Below are 20,634 nucleotides of genomic sequence, written 5' to 3' on the forward strand. Positions count from 1 at the left end.
AATTATGCTGGAGCCAAGTTTAGTGAGCCACCATCACCAAGTGTTTTACCCAAACCTCCAAGTCACTGGGTACACATTCCCTTGGAGCCTTCTGACCACAGTGACATGGCCTTTCAGTTGAAGACCTTACTTAAAGTGCAAGCATAGATTGTAGCTTAAACATGGGAGGTTCATATGGAGCTGGAATCTTGTTTTAATTCCATCATTCAGTACAGGAGTTTTAAGTTTTCAACCATACCACTGCCTTTAATTACCCTTCTAGGATGGATATTTGCTCAAATGTATGTATATTGGTCCAGCCTTGTGTAGTTGGTCCATTTGTGAAATTTGGACTTGGTATCACAAAAGTGAAATTGTTTTCTCTTCCAATGCTGCCTGCTTTCCTCCTTTTTGTCCTTGAAGAGAAAATGGCATTTAGTTTTCAGCTGACAGTTTTCCCCTTGGTTTTGATTGCTGGGCACCTTTCATTGTGGAGCTTGCATTGTGGTTGAAGTGACTTTCACTTGGGTCTAAAATGCTGAGACAGCATTTGCATTGCCTTCCTTTCTGAACTGCCCAGCTGCGATTAACCAACACAAGTTGTATGTGTAGCTCATGGTCTACATCCATTATCAATGTGATTTTTTGCAACTCCTTATAATTGAACTGCTTTGTTTATTTGAGAAGGCAGAGCCACAATGCAGTACCTTGTGCACAGTGCTTGCTATAACCCATGACCACAACTGCCAGCATTAGTTACATGCTAGGCCTCCTTGTTTTAATGTTCATTTTTATTGTGAAATGAATTTTTAATGTGACCAATGGAGTGAGTGTATTGAACAGGCAACCACTTATAATACCTGTTCAGTTTTATGAACAACACAAAAATCATTGAGCATTTATGTTTCTTGCCATTACCACAATTAACGCAGCAGATCTTTGTAAAGGTTTGTGGAGCAAGTTTTTATTTTGCCTCCTTCACCCCGGTGTGGACTTCATTTTGATGCAAAACTGAAAGCCAAATTTGGTTTGAGATTTTGTACTGGGAAAATGTTTAATTTTACAATCTGATAATCTATAAGGACTAAGCTGGTTAAAATTAATGTGCAAGTTATGGTCAGATTTTTAAAAAACCTTAACATGTAGATTGAGCCACATAAATAAGTGTAAGACTTGTAGCATATGTATATTTTAAAGCAGGACCTCCTGTTGGATAAAGTATTTTGGTACAATAGTTCACAATGTGTAAACAATGCCATCTTTCTTGGCGTGTCTAAACCTAAGAATATTTTTCTTTTTTAAAAAAGACAAATTGAGGAAAAGTGCAAGTATTTCACAATGTGACCTGTGAAAAGTGAGTGCATGTGACAAGTAAAAGCACATTTTTTTTAAAACAAGTAACTTCAGCAGAAAATAGTTCACTTCCTATTGTTAAGAAAATTACAAAAAGTTGCTGTACATAACCTGCAACTGTAATACATTAAATGGACAGAAGACTCTCTAATTGTATTTGAATTTCCATTTATGTTTGGTGATCAAAACTGAATAGATTCAGTAATGTTAATGCTGGAAATGGAATTAACTTGGATTAGTGCCTGGTCTTTTGATAGCACCTGATCAAAGCCAATGTCTCCTGTCTCCCCCGTCAAAGAAACCATTCGATACACCAATGGGGTCCAGTCTTCTAAGGCTTGGCCAGGATACTTATTTTGCCCAAATTTAAAAGTTGGGTTTGATCTAATTATCCATTTGCAAATTGTCTAATAATCACATTATTTCATTGGATTGTAATTCAATGACCACTTTCATTTTCCCCCAAATTAACTCGTATCTACAATCTGGCATTTTTATACAGCACCCACGTGAATTAATCTAATCCTATTGGTTCTGGTGGATATGTTCTGTTTGTCTCAGTATCTGATGGAGGGGCTACAATTTGAATAGTTAAATGTCATAACCTACCCCGAAATGCAAATTGTGCCCAAATTCCAGAAAAAGTTTATAAATTGTTTTTATTTGAAATCTCCACCAAATTAAATTCAATAATGAAATTATTCTTCCATTCTTAATTACTTTTGAAACCAAATTAAGTAGATGATTCTTTTTTAAATGTATTTAATTGAATAGTGTGTGTATAAAATAAAGTTTTTTCCACTTTCCCCCAAACAGTTTGGTTTGTTTTTGGTCCATGGATGAGTGAGTTTACACAATCTTGTTTCAATGCTGTAAGGTCATGACTATTGAAGATTTTTGGAAAAATAGATTGACAGTAAAGCATTTGTTGTAGATGATTTCAGCGAGCTTAAAGTTTCATGATTAAAAGGTTGATGCTTAATGGTATTTGGAGGGCTGTATGGATTGGGGCTGTGCTAAGCAACTTGCTTTTTATGATGCATGTTTTTCAGATAATAGCTCCTACACAAACCAAAATTGGTAATGTGCTTACTAGTGAAGCTAATTCTAGACTCTAGGAAAAAAATATTGGTTTGGCAGGCAAAATTTGCAAATGGATATTGAATGTAGTCCAAAGGACATTGCCTCTTCCTGCTATGAACATTACAATATTGTATTTTCCCAGCCAATCCATTTAAAACAAAATGGAATCATCCAGAGAAGATGGGATGGAGAAACTTGGGTTATTCTCCTTTTAAGAGGGAAACAAAGCAAAGTAACATGGTATTTAAATTCTGGGTAAAATTGAGCAAAGAGTCTTATATCTGAACCGTGGACAGCATTAGAACAGATGAGGAGAGCAAACAGCAGCCTGGAACAAAGTTATTTCATTGCAAGGTAATGGCATTAATAGGGAAGTGAGATTAAAGAAACAAATCCTCTTAAGAGCTGGTACAGGCTCCATTGGTTAACTGTTATGCTGTGCTGTTCTGGGACCAAATGGATACAAACACTTAATCAGTACCATCAATATTGTTACTGCACCAAAAGTCATCTCTAAGAAAACAGATCTTGCAGATGCTTCATTATACAGCAGATTTATTTACAAATGAAGTTACAGTCAGCTATGAACAAAAAAGGGATGAGTACAACATCCACATCTGTCTCAAAAACTTAAAATGTAGTCAGCTTTAATTCTAAACCTGTGCTAAGTTTGCAAGGGTTTATTTGTACTGCATATCTTAAACCAAATTCTAGAAAGTAATGAAAAGCTTACCCTGTATTTGTGGTCTTCACAAGCTCAAAGTTCAAGAATCTGATCAATTAAGGTTAGCAAAGAAACAAACCAAGCCTTAAAAGGCAAGACAATCTGAATATGTCCTGGCACAAATTGAAAGGATGACCAGCTTTGCTTAGTTATAGTCACATAACCCTGATTTGATCTGTAAATCAGTTCAGTTGATCAGGTCACTTACATGAAACTTCATCCAGTTTTGTTCCTCCCAAAGTAAATGGCTAAATATGACTTTAGGGCCCCCATATTCTTAAGATTATACTAATGTTACTTGTTCAAAGCAACAGACTAGAATGATCAATACTTGATTTAACATGTCACATCTTCTAGGCATGCAAAAAACCTACACAACTTGGCATTTTAAAGCTTAACTGAAAACATTTATACTTGAGATGAACTTTTACAAACAGCTTTTATTAAAAAGACTTGGTATAAAAATCCCTTTTTTTTATACAAGCTTCTACATGAAAGAAAATAAGTTTGATCACGACACTTCTCAGCTGTTCAAAGAAACTCCCAAATTCCCCAGTTGCTGCATTTCTTACATTTAAATGCAGTTTCTCTAATGTTGTTAGCAAATTATCTTTACAGCCAAGAATGAGAAGAATTACTCATGCAAAATACACAAATCAATATTACAGGTAGCATGCCAGACTACTGCATTGGATCAATGCACACAAACAGAACAAAATTGTGGGCAGCAAATTGCCAGATTGTACTCAGTTAAACAAATAAAAGGGGAATTTCTGCAAAGTGATGCCTGAAATTGAGTTTCAGGCAACAAATTGGAATTGTAATTAAAAACTCACATTATGTATGTTAATGAATACAGCACTTGTTAACAGTAGCCTTTACAAAATTTTGAATTCACACAGTTTGATTTGTACCAGCAGCTTTATTAATCCATCAGAATATTAACTGGGAAAACAATTTAGTTTTTTTTTCTTTGCACAGTATAGAGGGCACTGCTTTATAAAAATTAACAATAACATAGCATAGCTGCAGTTCAAATGCTCTAAATTTGCCTAAAAGCAAATGTGAAAATTGAGTTTCAATGAACTAATGAATAATATGTCAATGTCAACGGGACTGTCATTAACTAGTCATAGTTACTGCACCTTTCGGTTTAAAATCATGGCTGAAATCTTTCAAGCACCATCAACAAATTAGTCTCGCACACTAAGTTTTCTTGTAGTCATAAAACAGTACCCACCTTCTTTTAACATCTACAAGACCCCAAAAAACAAAAGAAAAAAAAATCACAATGGAAGCTGTAAATTGATGACTTTCCGCTGCTTCAGTCTTCATGGTGACTGTCAGACTTGTGGCCACTCAGTGACCTGGATTTAGACCTAGACCCAGATCTTGAATGGGTGCATGACCTTGATTGTGACCGTGTCTTAGAATCCTTTCTGGATGCCGATTTTGACCTTGATACCGATTTGGACCTAGATCTTGATCTGGACCTGGACCTCGACCTGGATCTTGATCTAGTGTAAGAACGGTGGCGACGTCTATGCCTAGAAAAAAAAGACAATTGCATTTCTACAATATCTTTCAAAATTATAGTCAATAAAGCACTTTGAAATGTAAACACTTATGTAGGAAAAACGGTAGGCAATTTCCAACATTTGCATGTTTTATTAATTTTCATTTCCTGGCCTCATGGTGCTATTCAACAGCATAATTTACTTCTTTCCTATACTAAGGAAAACCAATTAAATTCTTAGAATTTACTCAAATAAGAGGGTAGAAAGAAATACAATGGAGAAAAGGATGAGAAAACGCGAGTGCAAGGGGCAGAGAACACGCAGCAACAATTCCTATTTGCAAAGCACCTTTAATGGAACATAAATATATATATAATTAAGCACCCCTCAAGATCATTATCAAAAATAACTGACATTAAACAACATTAATATTTGGGGTAGTCTACAAAAGCTGGTGGAAATGGTAGGTTTTCAAGAGCAAAAGAAAAGGAAAGAAAAATCTGTGGCAAGGAAATTCCAGACCTCAACAACTGAAAGCATGACTAGAGTTAAACTGTTCAGAGACCAGACAGGGCAGAAACATGGTAGAAGTGGGTTAGGAAATCACAAAGGCAAATGTAATTTAAAAAATGGTCAAGTCCAAGTTGCAATGTGGAATTACGATATAGTGGAATCAGATGCCGAAATCAAAGATAATGAATTTAATAATTCTAGCCACAACTTATTCAAGTAAAATGGGAAGGGTTTGAGCATATCAAATTTACTCTTCAGCCCTTTAAAGTGAGGGGGTGAAAACAATCTATTTAGGCAGAATTAAACAGCAGTGAAGAACATAAGTGGGAGTGGTCCACACAGACCAACAAGCTTGCTCTGCAATTTATCAAGATGTGGTTAATCTCCTCAGTGCCATATTCCAGCACTATCACCATATCCTTTGATTCACGATATCCAGAAGTCTATCAAATCTATTTTCCATCACCTTCCAGGGTAGAGAATTCCAAATATTCATCACGTTAAAAGGTGAAAAAAATCACGCCTTCTGTGCTATACAGCCTACCACTTATTTGAGAATGACCCATGGTTCCACACTCCTCAGCCAGAGGAAATATCCTTCTTGCACCCAATACAAATCTCTAAACATTTTGTAAATTTCAATGAGATCATCCCTCACACAGGCCTAATCTACTCTCTTCATACCACAAATCACCATCCCCATCTGTCCAGTGAATCTTCACTGCACTTCCTCAATGGCAGGTACACTCTCCCTTCAGCCAGACCCAAACTGTACACAACATTTCAGGTATAGTCTCACCAAGGCTCTATATAATTGCAGTAAGATTTCTTTAAGACCGTATTCAAATAAAGAATGACATACTACTATTTGCCTTCCTAAGTGTCTGCTGCACTTGCACGTTTACCTTCATTGACTTGTGTACATTCAAGTCCCTTTGAACATCAACACCGCCTCATCTCTTGCCATTTAAAAATACTGTTTTGTGCACTTGTGGATGATCTCACTTTTCTACATTACAACTGCCACATTCTCACCCAGCCACTAAACTTGTCTACATCTCCTTGAAATTCCTTTATACCCTCACAATTCCATCTAGTTCAGCAACATCAGCAGACTCATTTGGTCCCATCAGTAAATCATCAATATAGATTGTGAATAGCTAGGAGCACAGCACCAGTCCCTGTGGTACCCCATTAGTTAAAGCCTGCCAAATCTGGAAAAGTTTGATTTATTCCCACTTTGCTTTTTTATAACTAATTTTAAATCCACCAGTTTATGACTTCAGACACTGTATACTCCAACATTGTAAGAACAGGAGACCATTCAGCCCCCTGCACTTGCCCTGCTTTTCAACAGGATCATGGCCAAAGACAACCCTCAAGAAATTCTCTCATTGGTGCCCTCTTATCCTGAGACTACATTCAGTGAAATATCTTTCCTTAAAATAGGGAACCAAAACTGGTTGCAGTGCTGTAAGTGTAGTCCCAGTAATGTCCCACCGATCAAAAGCCTTGCAAAAATCCAAACACTAGTTCAACCTTATTTTACTAGTCACACCCTCAGAAAGCCAAGACATTAGTCAAACACTATTTTCTTTAATATATCTAACATGACTGTTCAATCCTTTTGACAATATTTTAATCACACGCTTCAAAGATTCCAACACTTTCCCTCCTACTGATGTTAACTGGTTGGTAGCTTCACATTTTCTCCCCTCACCTTTCTTAAATAGTGTAGTCATATTTGCTATCCACTAACCCGCAGAAACAATTCCTAAATCTATAGAATAGTGGAAGATGACCAGAGCATCAAGTTTCAATTTAGCTGTTTCTTAAAACACTGACGTAGATTATTGGATGCTTGGAATCTACTGGGTCTCAAGCTCACTAACTTTAGGACTTATTTTAAAAAACCAATACTAATTTTCTTCAATTTCTCATTCTCACTTGAGTCTTGGTTCTCAAATACTTCTGGCAGGTTTTGTGTTGTTTTCTCCCATGAAAGCCAACACTTAAGTAGATGTTTAATTTCCCTGCCATTTCCTTATTCCCCATTATAAAGAGAATTTATAAAAGGTATTCCCATTTGCCCTCACTGATCTTTTCCTTTTTATATCCAAGTAGAAGTTCTTCCAGTCCATTTATAAGTTTCCTACTTAGCTTTTTAAAAATCAGTTTCTCTGTCCTCCCTTGCTAATTTCTGAATACAACCATCCTCATGCTCACGGACTATTTTAGGAAGCCTTATCCTTTGACAATACCAAATCTAATTTTCTTGTCAGCCATGGATATGCTTTTCTTTTGGGTTTTTATGCCTTAAAAGGATTTTTTTGTTGCAATTTATGCATTTCTTTAAATGCTGACCACTGCCTATCCACCAAACCTTTCAGTGTACTTTCCTCTTCAAACACAAGCCACCTCACCCCTCATTAGGTTCTTTTATTAAGATTTAAGACCCTAGTGCCAAAATGAACTACAACCATTTCAATTTCAACACAAAATCTTATATTACAGTCAATCTTCCCTGAAGGTCCATTTACAAGATTAATTATTCCAGTCTTGTTGCAAAAAAAATCTAAAATAGCCTTCTCCCTAGACAGCTTCTCAACATATTGACCTAGACAGCCATTTCTCATCATTCCATGAATTCAGTCTCCACCTTGATGATAATTTGACTTATTCAGTCCATGCAAATTCAAGTCCTCAATGATTACTGCAGTTACTAAAGGAGCTGTAACAGTGCTAGGTTATTACATTTAGAAAATTCAACACGAACATGCGTAGCAGTCAATGCAGTCCACACAACCGTACCTGTCATTGAAGGAGTTACTACGGCTGCGTCTACGCTTTCCACTTGATCTGCTCCGTGAACTATGCAGAAGAATAAAAGGCAGTGTGAAACAACTGGAAAAGATTACATTGAATTTAGGCCAAGTACAATGCTTTTGTGATAACTACATACTTTTTAGGGCTGTCAGATCTCCTGTGACTTCGCTCATATGAACGACTTCGTGATCTCCTCCGGTCATAACTGCGACTTCTGGATCTCCTCCTCCGATCATAGTCATCATAACGGTCGTATCGAGGCGAACTTCGTGAGGACCTTCGTTCCTTTGACTTCATCTGACCAGGTGCTGTAATCATAAAAGTCAAGATTTTCAGAACTGTAGGGAAAGAAATAAGGAATCAAAATGACAGTTTTGAGATGCACAAGCAAATATTAAAACCCAAGATGAAAAACATCTTGCCTTTCTGCAAATACAATACTGGAGGGAGTTGAAACAAGTGGAAATAGAAAGCAAGCATGCATTTTTTCCCCCTATGTAGCCCAAAATGATGCGTAATATGGAAAATTCTACTCTGAATTCAGAAATACATTAAATTTGCTCAGCATCAAATAATATAGCCCTTAATTGAAGCAATCAATGGCCATCTTGGTTTCTTATATGCATATTAACCAAACTGGACTTCAACTGCATTAATATGCAACTTCCTACATAATTTTAACATTTTATTTGAATTATACTTACTTTTTCGATCACCTTGGGCAAACTGGATCTCGATTTGACGGCCACACACCCACTTTCGGTCCAGGTTGTGGAGTGCATCTTCTGCATCACGAACATCTTCAAACATGCTAAGCTGTTAAGGGGGCTTTTCACTTTCACAGGTTTCGAACAAATCCTACAATCTTCAATACACATTTTCAGCCACAACATTGTTTTACCAAATATCTAGAAAGCTAGTTCTTAAATAAAATTTGCATAAGATCCCAAAGCTCCATAATCCAGTCTATTCCTTAAAATACACATAAGTTTACTAATTTTACAAAAGAAAATCAAAATTTCTATATCAATTTTATATATAATGATAAAATTAAAACTAGTCTACATTATATCCCAAAGAAATTGTTAGGTTCTAGTTATCCCATCACCACTGTCTGCCTTCATTAATCAGATTTAGCAAAATGCTGCAAACAAAATTCAGAAATAACTTAAAATATAAAACAAAACAATATCACACTGCTAGTCAAAGCATCAAAACAACTGTTCACTCCAGTAAGATTCATCTTGGACAGGGAAACACCAATCATGTGCCACAACAGTGGTCACACTGAAAAGGACGAAAAACCCTGCTCAGAAGGCAAATGCCTCCCACAGTATATAGGTGCTCACAGCTTGCAGGCATCCACCAATGAATGTCAACCCCTGGTTTAAATTTACTAGGTTAAGACACTTTATGGCACCTGCAATTATATTTCTGCAGCACCTCACTGATTTAGGAGTGGCAGTTTAAACAGCTTTTAACAGAAACAAAACTACTGAAGCTTGAGAAATCCAAAGTGGTACTGTTTTAAGGGGAGCATTAACTGACAGGATATTTCTGGAAATAACAAATGATGGAAAATGGACTCAATTATAAGAGCATTCTAACCCATCATCTCCTGTCAAGTCAATGTAGCTAGAAAAGTAAAAGGTTGCAAACATTTCAAACAAACATAATTCTTGAAAAGAAACAAATGAATTTATCAGCAGCACTGAGACTAAGATTTATGAGTTAAACGTTTTAATACAGATCTGCATTACATAAGGATCATTTAAGTTTGTAAAAATCACAATCAAAACATTTAAAGAGCGAATGAACTGTTTTCACTACGGTAGGATACAATATCAGGACTTTGCTGGTTACCTTAAATTTGGCTGTCAACTTGACCTTGCACCGTCAGCTTGACCTTTAACTCTTTAAGTGCTTGCCAGAAGGACTTGACATGAGGCGCTGGCCCAAATAAGACACTTGACTTTGACAAAACAACCTTTTTCCAATTGCGGACAAATCGAAGCCTTGACTTTTTCCCTCTTCAAGCTTTAATCTTTTTTCACCCTCCCTCTCTTTTCTTCAAGCCTGATCCTTAAGAGGTCTTTGGCTTGTCTGCTTGTCTTATGCTTGGATTCTATCTAAAAGGCTCTTTCATACTCTTTGTGGGATCGCCAGTTACAGCGGAATGCTTTAAATTTTCTGAGGCAACAACAACAAAAAAATTATGTCAGGGGATGGGTATAAAGAGACAAACATGCAGGGTTTGAAATCACTTTTTTTTTTTGACTACCTCCAAAACTAGCCAAAAAAGACACCAGCAAGTACATTTTACAAACAGCTTAAAGCTATCCATTACATTTTCCATTATCTGAACTTCTGGTTAGACAAGTACTTACAGTATAATACAAATAGGAAAAAGTTGTTAGAAGTAGCAACACTGGAGTGCAATACATGAAGCCAGAACTAGCAGTCCCCTACAACAACCATCTCAACAGTAGAACATTAGCCGCACAAATCAGTACAGTAGGTTCACATTATATGGAGGCATATTAATACTTTTAAAAAAAATTTTTAGCAAGCTTCCTAATCCTGCTAATAACAGGACTAATTTGGAGCAAAGTGACATTTATGAACGTATTATTTCAATACCCAAATTATACGCAGTGAACATTAAAAATATACATACCTTTGACTGGCTGTACTTTGATAGCTAATTTAAAAATACTCACCATAAACCACATTTGGTATTGGGGAATGGAATACAAATTATTTTTTCAGCAAGATGAAACTTGCTCATACTTTTACTCAATTTTAGAATCCTGGGTTTTATTTTTACCACTTAGTCCACATAATCATTTTACTAAAAAAAAATTGGAAGGTCAGATGACCTAATGGTCACTGACCCAAATTCAATTGTAGATTGATCCTGCTTTTTAAAAAAAAAGATCATTACAACAGACTTAGATAGATATTTCAGGGTTCTTGTTCTCATTAGACTTTAAAGAAAACTTGAGATAAACAATTTAAGGGAAAGGAGGCTCAGTATTTGCTCCAATTTTCAGAATTATGCAGTTGAAAGGACTGAATTACACAGAGAGAAAAAAAAACTAGTCACCACCGAGTTAACTGCATGAAAAGGATGAGAACTTCCAAGTTGCAGAAAAATTTCACTTTAAGGTTTGTCAGGTTTAACCCTGAATAACAGCCACCACAATATAGAATTCCCAGAACAGAGTATATATTAGATTAGTTAGAAGAGCTCATTTCCTCAAGGAAACAATTCAGAAGTAAAACCTCCCAAAACAAAATGCAATCCATCATTTTAGTTTTGATGCTTAAAAAACATTGGTTAATTCAATCTCAATGTTAATGAAAGGGAATGCTAAAAATGTATTTCCTGAGTTCAACTCTTAAATAAATCTATAGGAAGAGGAATTTGCATTTCTCATTATGCATTTGCAGGTAATCAATCTCAAATCCGCAGCGTACAATATTAATGGACTAGAAAAATGGCAAAGTTAAAAATTGATATTTGAGAGAATGATAAATTCCAGAGTTATTCTTGCTTAAATTTGGCTTTTTAGTAATTTGATTGGTATATTAAACATATCCCACAATTCACATTCAAATATACAAGGATGCAAATGTGTTGAAAAATAATATTTATGCCCCTTAAGCCAAAGGAGAATTTGCAAGAGATGAATTTAATTCAAAACACTAGGCAAAAATTATTTCAGACATACACAGTAACAAACCTCAAAACTCAGTTTTAAATTCTATCTAACCATTAACACAACATTACACATTCATACAGCTCAGAATCAATGCAATTTACAAGTGGCACACAGTAACTCAAGGGAACAAATATGTGCAAGGCTTTCCTGGGCAATGAGATTGAAGTATCTGTCAGGCACTTTAAAACAGCTCGAGACTAATTTTACACCAGCAGCTACATTCTAATGAAATCTGATTACTCACAACCAACCAGCACTGCACACCAGACCATTTATATCTTCTTGCAACAGGATTGATACTGCTAGGAGAAATAATACCAAGCCACTGTTCTTCAAACATTTGAGATTTGTCAACTTGAATTTTTATTATCTCAAGGAGGCTTATATTTTCCTTTTCCAAAAGGAAATGATCCTTTAAATGGAATTGTAGGATAGGCCATAATAACACCCAAGCTTTGTGGACACCACAATTTGCAATGTCTGTAGCCAGGGTGTTTCATTTTCAATTCTACTTTCATAGCTAAAATATGGTAAAACCCTCAACCCTACCTTGTTTATTTATATATGTAAAAAAGGACAAGTTCAAACCAACCAACTAAGACCCAATAAGCCTGGCATCAATCATCCAAAAAGTAATCTACTAAGTCTTCAACAGAAATAGAATTAATTACCAAGTAATACTCATTTTGGCTTCCACCAGGAACAACTTGAATTTCAACTTAAATGACATTTGAGCAGTTGTAACACCAATCAACTGAAGGGCAACCAAAGTCAATGGGACCAGGGAGAAATTCATCACATTGCAGTGTCATATCTAGCATAAAGATGACTATGAAAGGCAGGAGGTTTAGAGGGGATGAGGCGGCGTTTTTCCCCGTACACACACTGGTCAGAATCTGGCATGTGCTGCCTGTGGTGGTGGAGGCAGATACTCTCACATTTAAGAAACATCAAGCATTTGAATTGCCAAGACACAGCAGGCTATAGGTCTATTGTGAGTAAATGCAATTAGTATAGATGGGTGCAACAATGGGCGCAGATAACAGTGGACCAGAGGGCCTGTTCCTGTGTGACTCTTATGTTGTAGACTAATCATCTTAATTTTGGAGTATCACTGCAGGAGTTTCTTCAGATTCTACCTTAAATCCAACTTTAACCAGTAGAGCCGCCATCTTCTCTTCATCACAAATTCAGAGATAGTGCTTTCTTTAAGGATGCCAGTGCAATTCCTAGTGTCTGTGCCTCAATGTAAAAAGACCTGGAAAACAACAAGTCTCAAGCTGCTAAATAGCAAGTATAGTCATTGGCATGACTCGCAAGACAAGCTCCATGACAGAACCTAATCAATGACATTATAACAGACAGACCCCCAAAGTCCACAGGGTCAATAGGAACCAGAGCTCCACTGGATCAGCTAGATACACACTGCAGTTGCTCCAGATCAAACAATGGATTATTCTCAAAATGCAACTCACCCCAACTCTCAAAGCCTTACAAGCACCTACTGCCTGAATGGGTGCAGTTGCAATACAAAGATCAAAATCAAGACCACAGCAGTCTGCTTGAACGGTACTTCTCATCTTAGCTTAAAGATCTATCCTCTGAACACCTGTTGCTGTGTCTTATGTGCACTACAATAATGCCACTGTTACTTTGCTGCCACTCTGCAAATCCACAACATTAACATTTTAAAAGACAAAAGCAGGTGGTGCCATGGAAACACTATCTCCTGAAAGACACACTATTATGACCATTGCTGTGATTGGTTAGTGCAGCAGCAAAGCTGAAGCGAATGTGCTCAAAAATTCACGTTAGGTCTGAAATCAAATGTTCAAAATTCAACACCCCATTTCACATTATGAAGGTTGTAAATTCTTATATCCAGGGAAAGCTGTGTACATGCAATCCCACATTCCTCCCAGGGATTGAAGACTGATTGCCATAGGCACATTTCTAGTCAATTGGTAAAATACCACTAAGTAATCAGACCAGCATCCTGGTGCTGTTTTCTTACACAAGCAGGAAAGCTGGTTTTAATTCATATTTCGACAATGATGAGCCAGCTTCAAATAGCTGCAATACTAAATCCAGCTTCTTTTCTTACAGCTGATCTAACTATATCTACAAATCCACCAGAGTAGCAGGAACATTTAGGAGCCTAAAGGAGCCAGCCTCCAAAGATCTAACAAACTAAAAGCAAAATGTACACTTGCTAAGATCAGATATTATTTTTACTGGCTCTATTCAACTGTTGACATTACGGAATTGGGCAAGATTATTTGGATGGAGTTTGCCAATTGCATTTGTACCATCACAGTTGTCATCTTTGGTTTTAATAACATAACTTCTACTCAAGTGCAAATATTAGCCACTTCATAATGCTCCTAATGCTATATTTCTGGTGACGAAATGTAGCACTGCAACATATTTAACGTGGGATATGTCAAACATGTATTTTAGCAGTAGCTTGGATACTATGACATTTAAAAGACTCCAGGTGAAATTTAAATAATACCAAAGTTGAGACCATTCATTTAACTTGAACTCAAAGGGCAATTTAGAGTTTGACAAGCATCCAAAGTATGTATGGTCACACTTACCACATGGTATCAGGGCATTTAAAACCCAGGTCAAAGTAGCAGGGGAGAAAGCCCAAGTGGATGATTTTACACCCCACCACCACTTTAAAATAAATCACCGATCTATACTCTCGTTAATCCCTCCCCAGTAACATTACCAGATTATTTAAATATTAAAGACATTCAAACCATCAGCATAAAAAATCTTGCACGAGTATAGTTGAATAGATATTGTGAAGGATGCAATGTTATAATTACTTGCAATGATACTGGAATACCAAACTACTGTGCAAATTTTCCTCAACTAAACTTCAAACTAACTAGTCTCCAGACAAGGACAAAAAAATTATAACTAAGTAGAATTTAACATCTAATTTCTAAGCAAGCTATTAAATATCACTGCTACACTAAAAGACTACAAGTTTATGTATACAAAGGTCTGAGCATCAACCTAAAATACTACTTTATTTCTCGGGATTTCAATACTGAATTAGTCCACATTCAATTACAAGCTGGTTATTGTCAAGATTTCTGGCAAACTGAAGCCAAGTCTTTTACCATAACTGTTGCAACTCAGGGCTTTCAATTCAAATGCACTTTTTGACATATTCAAGACAAGTGCCCCCACCACTTCATATTCATGCTTACTAATTTGCAGTCCTAAATTAACTACAGTAAAACTCCCTTAATCAGCTATCCAAATAGTCAGATAATCCTGATGGTTTTGCATCTGGCCCACTGTAGCCCCGTTCCTTATGCTCCCTTTAAACTCCTAGGGAGCCTCATGCCCAAGTTCCCTTGAAGCTTACTGGAAGATTATACTACTGTGTGACTCCTAAAATTAAAATTGCTTAGGGTGTTCACAGGAGTAATATCCAATAGTTCAGAAAAGTCTGCCAGTTCAGCACCAAAGTCCTGAGGATCCCAGATTAATCAGACTTTTACTGAAGTCTCAATTTCAAAGTTGGAGTTAGAGTTTAAACTATCTTTTACTTCAGGCACAAGTTTTAATGATCTAACAATTTAATGTAAACCTATTTTGGACATGAAATTAGTTAACTTGTTTACTACATGGAAATAAATTGGGTAGTTCCTGTGAATTACAGGATTCAAATCTAACTAGGCTCCTGGCTTCCACTTTAGAATCAGCATCTCTGAACAGTCATTCAGATTCGCCTAACAACTTGAACTATTTTATGAACTGATATTGTCTAAGGAACAGGCAATGAGGACAGGTGGGATTATACATTTGTAAGTAATAAGAATTTAAGACCATTACCCTATATTATATGTGAGGAACATTTGGAGTACGTATCTGCTCCTGCAATGCAAAATTAATGCTTCTTCAAAAATGACATTGTATAGGTGTCAATTTACCAAAATGTTTAACAATCTGTCCTGTAGTGAAACTTTAAAATTGGCCACTATTTCCTCTCATACACATCTGTTCTACAGCGCTACCCAGTACACCAACCATTGTACATAGCAGGCAAATCAAGAACATATGAATATGCCTGCTAAAAGCAGTGGAACCTGTATATATCATTGTACACACACCCCAACATTGTATCTAATAGATCTCCAATTTCCACAGAAATAATGCTTTACCAAACTGAAAATCATTAAGACATTCAAATGCATCAAAACAAAAAAAAACTGAGCATCTCTGCTTCACTCATTTAGGAGAATTGAAGAAAGGATATTGTATATATGCAAATCCTCTTGGACGGCGAGTGTAGAAGTCAAGGGGAACGTAAACATCTACTATTGGGCCATAGCGACCAAATTCACGACGTAAATCCTCAGGCCTAAAGTACCATAAAAATGATATAGTTGATTTGTAATACGAATCGCCCATTGTGCACGTGCTGAAGAGTCCAAAAAACTCATATTAAACCATCTGAAAGGAGATTCAATTACTGTCTAAAAAAAATTTTGAACATCAAATCAACATGTAAACTGTCTATAGGATGAGAATAGAACCAGTCAATTTGCTAGTATTCATGTGAGTGACAGGCTCAACAAAAGCCATTTTAAACTAGATTGCTTACTGTGGTTTAACAAGGTAGATTAATTGTTCCACTGGATTTATTTACCCCAAGCATTTTAAAGTCTAAATAATTTGTCATCTGAATATTCTCTCTTCTAGCCACCTGGTCCTTGCTGAACCTTTTAACCTGTCCACAATTTATTATCTTGTATCATTGAAGCTTGCAACTGATTTCTATATTTAACTATCAAATTTAATTAGATCTGATTGGTTGCTGTGACCAATATTAAATGCACATGTATATACTTTGATAACTCATTACATCATAAATGGAACAAAGGAATAGCCTGATATTTCACCTACATCCAACAATCGGGTTTTATTTATCTGCATAGATGATCTGATGCTCCTTGTGGTATTTGGTATTTTTAAAATGTTCCATCTAACACAATAATAGCCTTTTAAAATTTTTACCGTAAAGATCAACTGAACAATAACTCCAGACTTTCATGACTTCTAAAGCTGCCCTTCAATCAAGACAACAGACTTGAATTAAACTTTGATGAAAGATCTCCGATCTGAAGCATTGTTTCTCTTTCCACAGATGCTGTCCAACTTGTTAAGTATTTTCAGCACTATTTCAGATTTCCAGCATCTACAGTTTTTGATTATAACTTCATTTTCACTTAGCATAATTGTATTCTTTAAAACTCTCTTCCTTCAATCCTCTGGACTTTAAAAAATTAATGAAGGCATTAAGGAACATCACTAAGTATCTATATGCTCTTTTGGATAGTATAATTCAATAATGAAGTGTGACGTGCTTCAAAGTTAAACCAAATCTGAAAAGGGCTACTGCAAAGACTCAGTGAAAGGATGTACCAAGGCAAGACTTTCTTTAATCTTTTGCCCACATTAAGATACAAAATACCAGCTGGGGAACCACAGTACACTCCAGACCAGGATTCCAATCGAATCACCTTATGTAGCCATCCTATCAGACATCAAGTCAGTTCAACTATAATCTATTCTATTCCTATTAGTGCACTCCAACCTGAATAACCACCCATGAATAGGTATCACCCACATTAAGTCATTAAACATAACTTATAGAAACATAAAACTGCCCATATATAATGCATATTTTTTCCTCACTGAAACATTAAAAACAAAGCATTAGTGGGACAGCCACACTCTTTGGTATGTGGGGAAAGCCACACATATTCAATACTACAGTTACAGCAGCACTGTACCCAGAAAACAAGCCTTTTAGATCAATAATTATTCACATTACTTGATAAGTCAGAGCTACATATCCTTAAAGCTCATGGTACCCTTGAGAAATTTTGCTTTGGTGGTGTACAAAACTTCAGACTCACTTTTAACATGATACACATTTCTCTTTTGGAATAATTAGCCAAAACTAAATCATAGAGTTTTAGTTAAACATTTACATTTATAATATCCAAATAATTTCTATTCCTATTTTTGAATAGTAGATCCAAATGTAAAGAAACAGATAATGAAGTGACCAAAGATACTGATTAATAATTCAGCAGTTTTAAATGTATATCTTCTACACTCTCATTGACAGATCTCCTGCAAATGTACTAAACAAAATATTTAATTACTCTTAACCATCTAAATTTACATTATAAACATTGATTTTAAGGAATGCAACTTTCCAAAGTGCATAAACCTTACCTCACAATTCAAAGATTTTTAAAACCAACTAATATTTATTTTTCTAAGGCCATTTACCCTTGCAAATCTTTTAAATATAGTTATCTCAACATGCACAAAAGACAATTCAATTTTTATTTGGGGAGGGAGGATGAACCGAGATCAGAAAACAGATGAAACGCAAAACGTGACTCCAAAAGCATTTGATACAGCCGCTATAAACCGCAATGCAGATAACATCCCTCCAATTTCCAGACAAAGTAAAAGATTTACGAGCCGAGCCGAGCCTTCCCTTCCCAATGCTCACAACCCTCTCTTCAGGACTCCCTCGGTGTCCCAGTGACCGTAACCCAGCACAGTCAGGTGAACCGAGAGCTTTGCAGGAGCCGGCGTGGTGCTGGTGCCGGTCCCGGGACCGACCCGGCCCTGCGGCGGGCACGGCCCGCGGGTACCCGGCGTTGTGAGCGGGCAGAGACCGGGTGCTGATGCCGATGCCCCCGGATCGGGGGCCGGTCCCGGTCCCCCTGGCCCTGCAGCGGGCACGGATCGGGGGCCGGTCCCGGTCCCCCTGGCCCTGCAGCGGGCACGGATCGGGGGCCGGTCCCGGTGCCGCCAGCGCCGCGGCCTTGTCCTTGCGCCGACCTGCCTCGGGCCTCATGGCCCGGGACACGGAGCCCGCCCCCCGCGGTCACCACGCCGACCCCCGGCCCGGGCGCAGCTGCCGCCCCCCGGTCCCCGGCCCTCGCCCGCCGCCCCTCACCTGGTGCAGTCGCCCACGTTCCTGACGAAGAGCGAGCTGTTGGGCGGGCGGGCGTACCGAGACATGGCGGCGGCGGCACCGAGCGAAAGAGGCGGGCAGCCAGTGCGCCTGCGCAGCCGCGGCAATGGAACCCACTAGAAATCGCGTCACAACCAGGCGCCAGCCAATGGGAGCGCGGCGGCGGCCCGCCATCTTGGTGCAGGCGGCGGGGCCGCCATTTGGTGAGGCGGCTCCGGGCGGGCGGGAGCTCTGCGTCCCGCCGCTGTCCGCCGGACCTCGTCCGCCGCCCCGGACCTCTCCCACCGCGCGTCGTGAGGCAGCGTCACCAGCAGGTCCGTCTTATAGGCTGCGATGGCTTGTTTGTATTTCCCAGTGGCCCGTGAGACGTCCCTGGGACTCGCCGATAGACCGAGGCCCCGGCTCCGGCCGCCTGAAGGTGCCCCGGGGGGGTGGGGGGGGTTTGGGCTATTAACCGCCCCTCACCTGCGCCCACCCGTCACCGCCCCTCACCTGCGCTTGTGCCCACCTGTCACCGCCCTTCACCTGCGCCCACCCCTCACCTGCGCCCACCCGTCACCTGCGCCCACCCGTCACCGCCCCTCACCTGCGCCCACCCGTCACCGCCCCTCACCTGCGCCCACCCGTCACCGCCCCTCACCTGCGCCCACCCGTCACCGCCCCTCACCTGCGCCCACCCGTCACCGCCCCTCACCTGCGCCCACCCGTCACCGCCCCTCACCTGCGCCCACCCGTCACCGCCCCTCACCTGCGCCCACCCGTCACCTGCGCCCACCCGTCACCGCCCCTCACCTGCGCCCACCCCTCACCTGCGCTTGTGCCCACCTGTCACCGCCCCTCACCTGCGCCCACCCGTCACCGCCCCTCACCTGCGCCCGCCCCTCACCTGCGCCCACCCGTCACCTGCGCCCACCCGTCACCGCCCCTCACCTGCGCCCACCCCTCACCTGCGCCCACCCGTCACCGCCCCTCACCTGCGCCCACCCCTCACCTGCGCTTGTGCCCACCTGTCACCACCCCTCACCTGCGCCCACCCGTCACCGCCCCTCACCTGCGCTTGTGCCCACCTGTCACCGCCCCTCACCTGCGCCCACCCCTCACCTGCGCCCACCCGTCACCGCCCCTCACCTGCATCTACTTATCACCACCCTGTGCCCACCCCGCCTCCCCTCTTTTGCCCACCCATCACTGCTCTGCGTTTCCCTCCTCTATATCGGGCTTCCCCTTTTCCTATCTTCAGTCCTGAAGAAGGGTCCCTGACCTGAAACATTGACCGCCTGCTTTTCTCCACGGCTGCTGCCCGGCCTGCTGAGCTCCTCCAGCATCGTCGTGTTTTCCATCTGGATTCCAGCATCTGCAGCCCTTTGCTTATCTCAATAGGTGGATGTTAAAAGGTTTTCATCAGTGGGAGAGTCATAAATAAGGGGGCATGGTTGCAAAGTGAGGGGCTGGTCATTTACAACTGAGGTGAGAGAATCTCTGCAACTTTTCCCTTTTCTGTCATATTTTCCAGCCCTTGAGCTACCCTGCATCCTTCCAATTTGCTGCCGCAAAACAACAAATTTCATGACGTGTAAGTCAAAGATAACAAGTCTAATTATGATTCTAAATATTTTTGCAACTGCCATGCCACCCTCTGCCTTCTTTCACCCCACCATTGTCAGTCATGCCTTTAGATAAGGCCCTATCTCTGGACCACACTAAGGTGCTTCCAAAACCTACCTTGATCTGCCTTAAGTTAAGAGCCAGTCTGGTAATGCTTCTGTGAATCTTCTTTGGAAAAATGTACTACATTAAAGGTCCGTCGCCACAACAGCCAGGACCTCCCGGTGGCCACCCACTTCAATTTCACATCCCACTCCCATACTGACATGTCTGTCTACT

General features: G+C 39.5%; 1 protein-coding gene across 2 annotated transcripts; it reads right to left on the minus strand.

Moving 5' to 3' along the window:
- Positions 1-2,953: 2,953 nt before the first annotated feature.
- Positions 2,954-18,858, minus strand: LOC127581865 (serine/arginine-rich splicing factor 10-like). 2 transcript variants are annotated; one of them, XM_052036683.1, is made up of 6 exons: positions 18,733-18,858; positions 16,003-16,107; positions 8,700-8,803; positions 8,132-8,303; positions 7,981-8,040; positions 2,954-4,686 (listed from the first exon to the last, which is right to left on the minus strand). In XM_052036683.1, the coding sequence occupies exons 1-6, from the start codon at positions 18,795-18,797 to the stop codon at positions 4,464-4,466; spliced, it is 729 nt and encodes a 242-aa protein (XP_051892643.1). In that variant the 5' UTR covers positions 18,798-18,858; the 3' UTR covers positions 2,954-4,463. The 2 variants fall into 2 exon arrangements, with proteins under 2 accessions (XP_051892643.1, XP_051892642.1); XM_052036682.1 differs by having other exon boundaries at positions 16,003-16,167; positions 18,733-18,812.
- Between the last annotated feature and the right edge of the window lie 1,776 nt (positions 18,859-20,634).

Source organism: Pristis pectinata, chromosome 22 (genome assembly GCF_009764475.1).
Source record: "Pristis pectinata isolate sPriPec2 chromosome 22, sPriPec2.1.pri, whole genome shotgun sequence".
NCBI classification, from domain to species: Eukaryota; Metazoa; Chordata; class Chondrichthyes; order Rhinopristiformes; family Pristidae; genus Pristis; species Pristis pectinata.

What these genes read in the sequence shown, in the direction of transcription:
- LOC127581865 (XM_052036682.1), bottom strand. Translation starts at nt 18,797, where the DNA reads ATGTCTCGGTACGCCCGCCCGCCCAACAGCTCGCTCTTCGTCAGGAAC. An exon ending in AGAGGATTTGCATATATACA is followed by an intron (nt 8,804 to 16,002) that starts ATATCCTTTCTT and finishes ACAGCTTAGCAT; the next exon opens with GTTTGAAGATGTTCGTGATG. An exon ending in TGCCCAAGGTGATCGAAAAA is followed by an intron (nt 8,304 to 8,699) that starts GTAAGTATAATT and finishes TTATGATTACAG; the next exon opens with CACCTGGTCAGATGAAGTCA.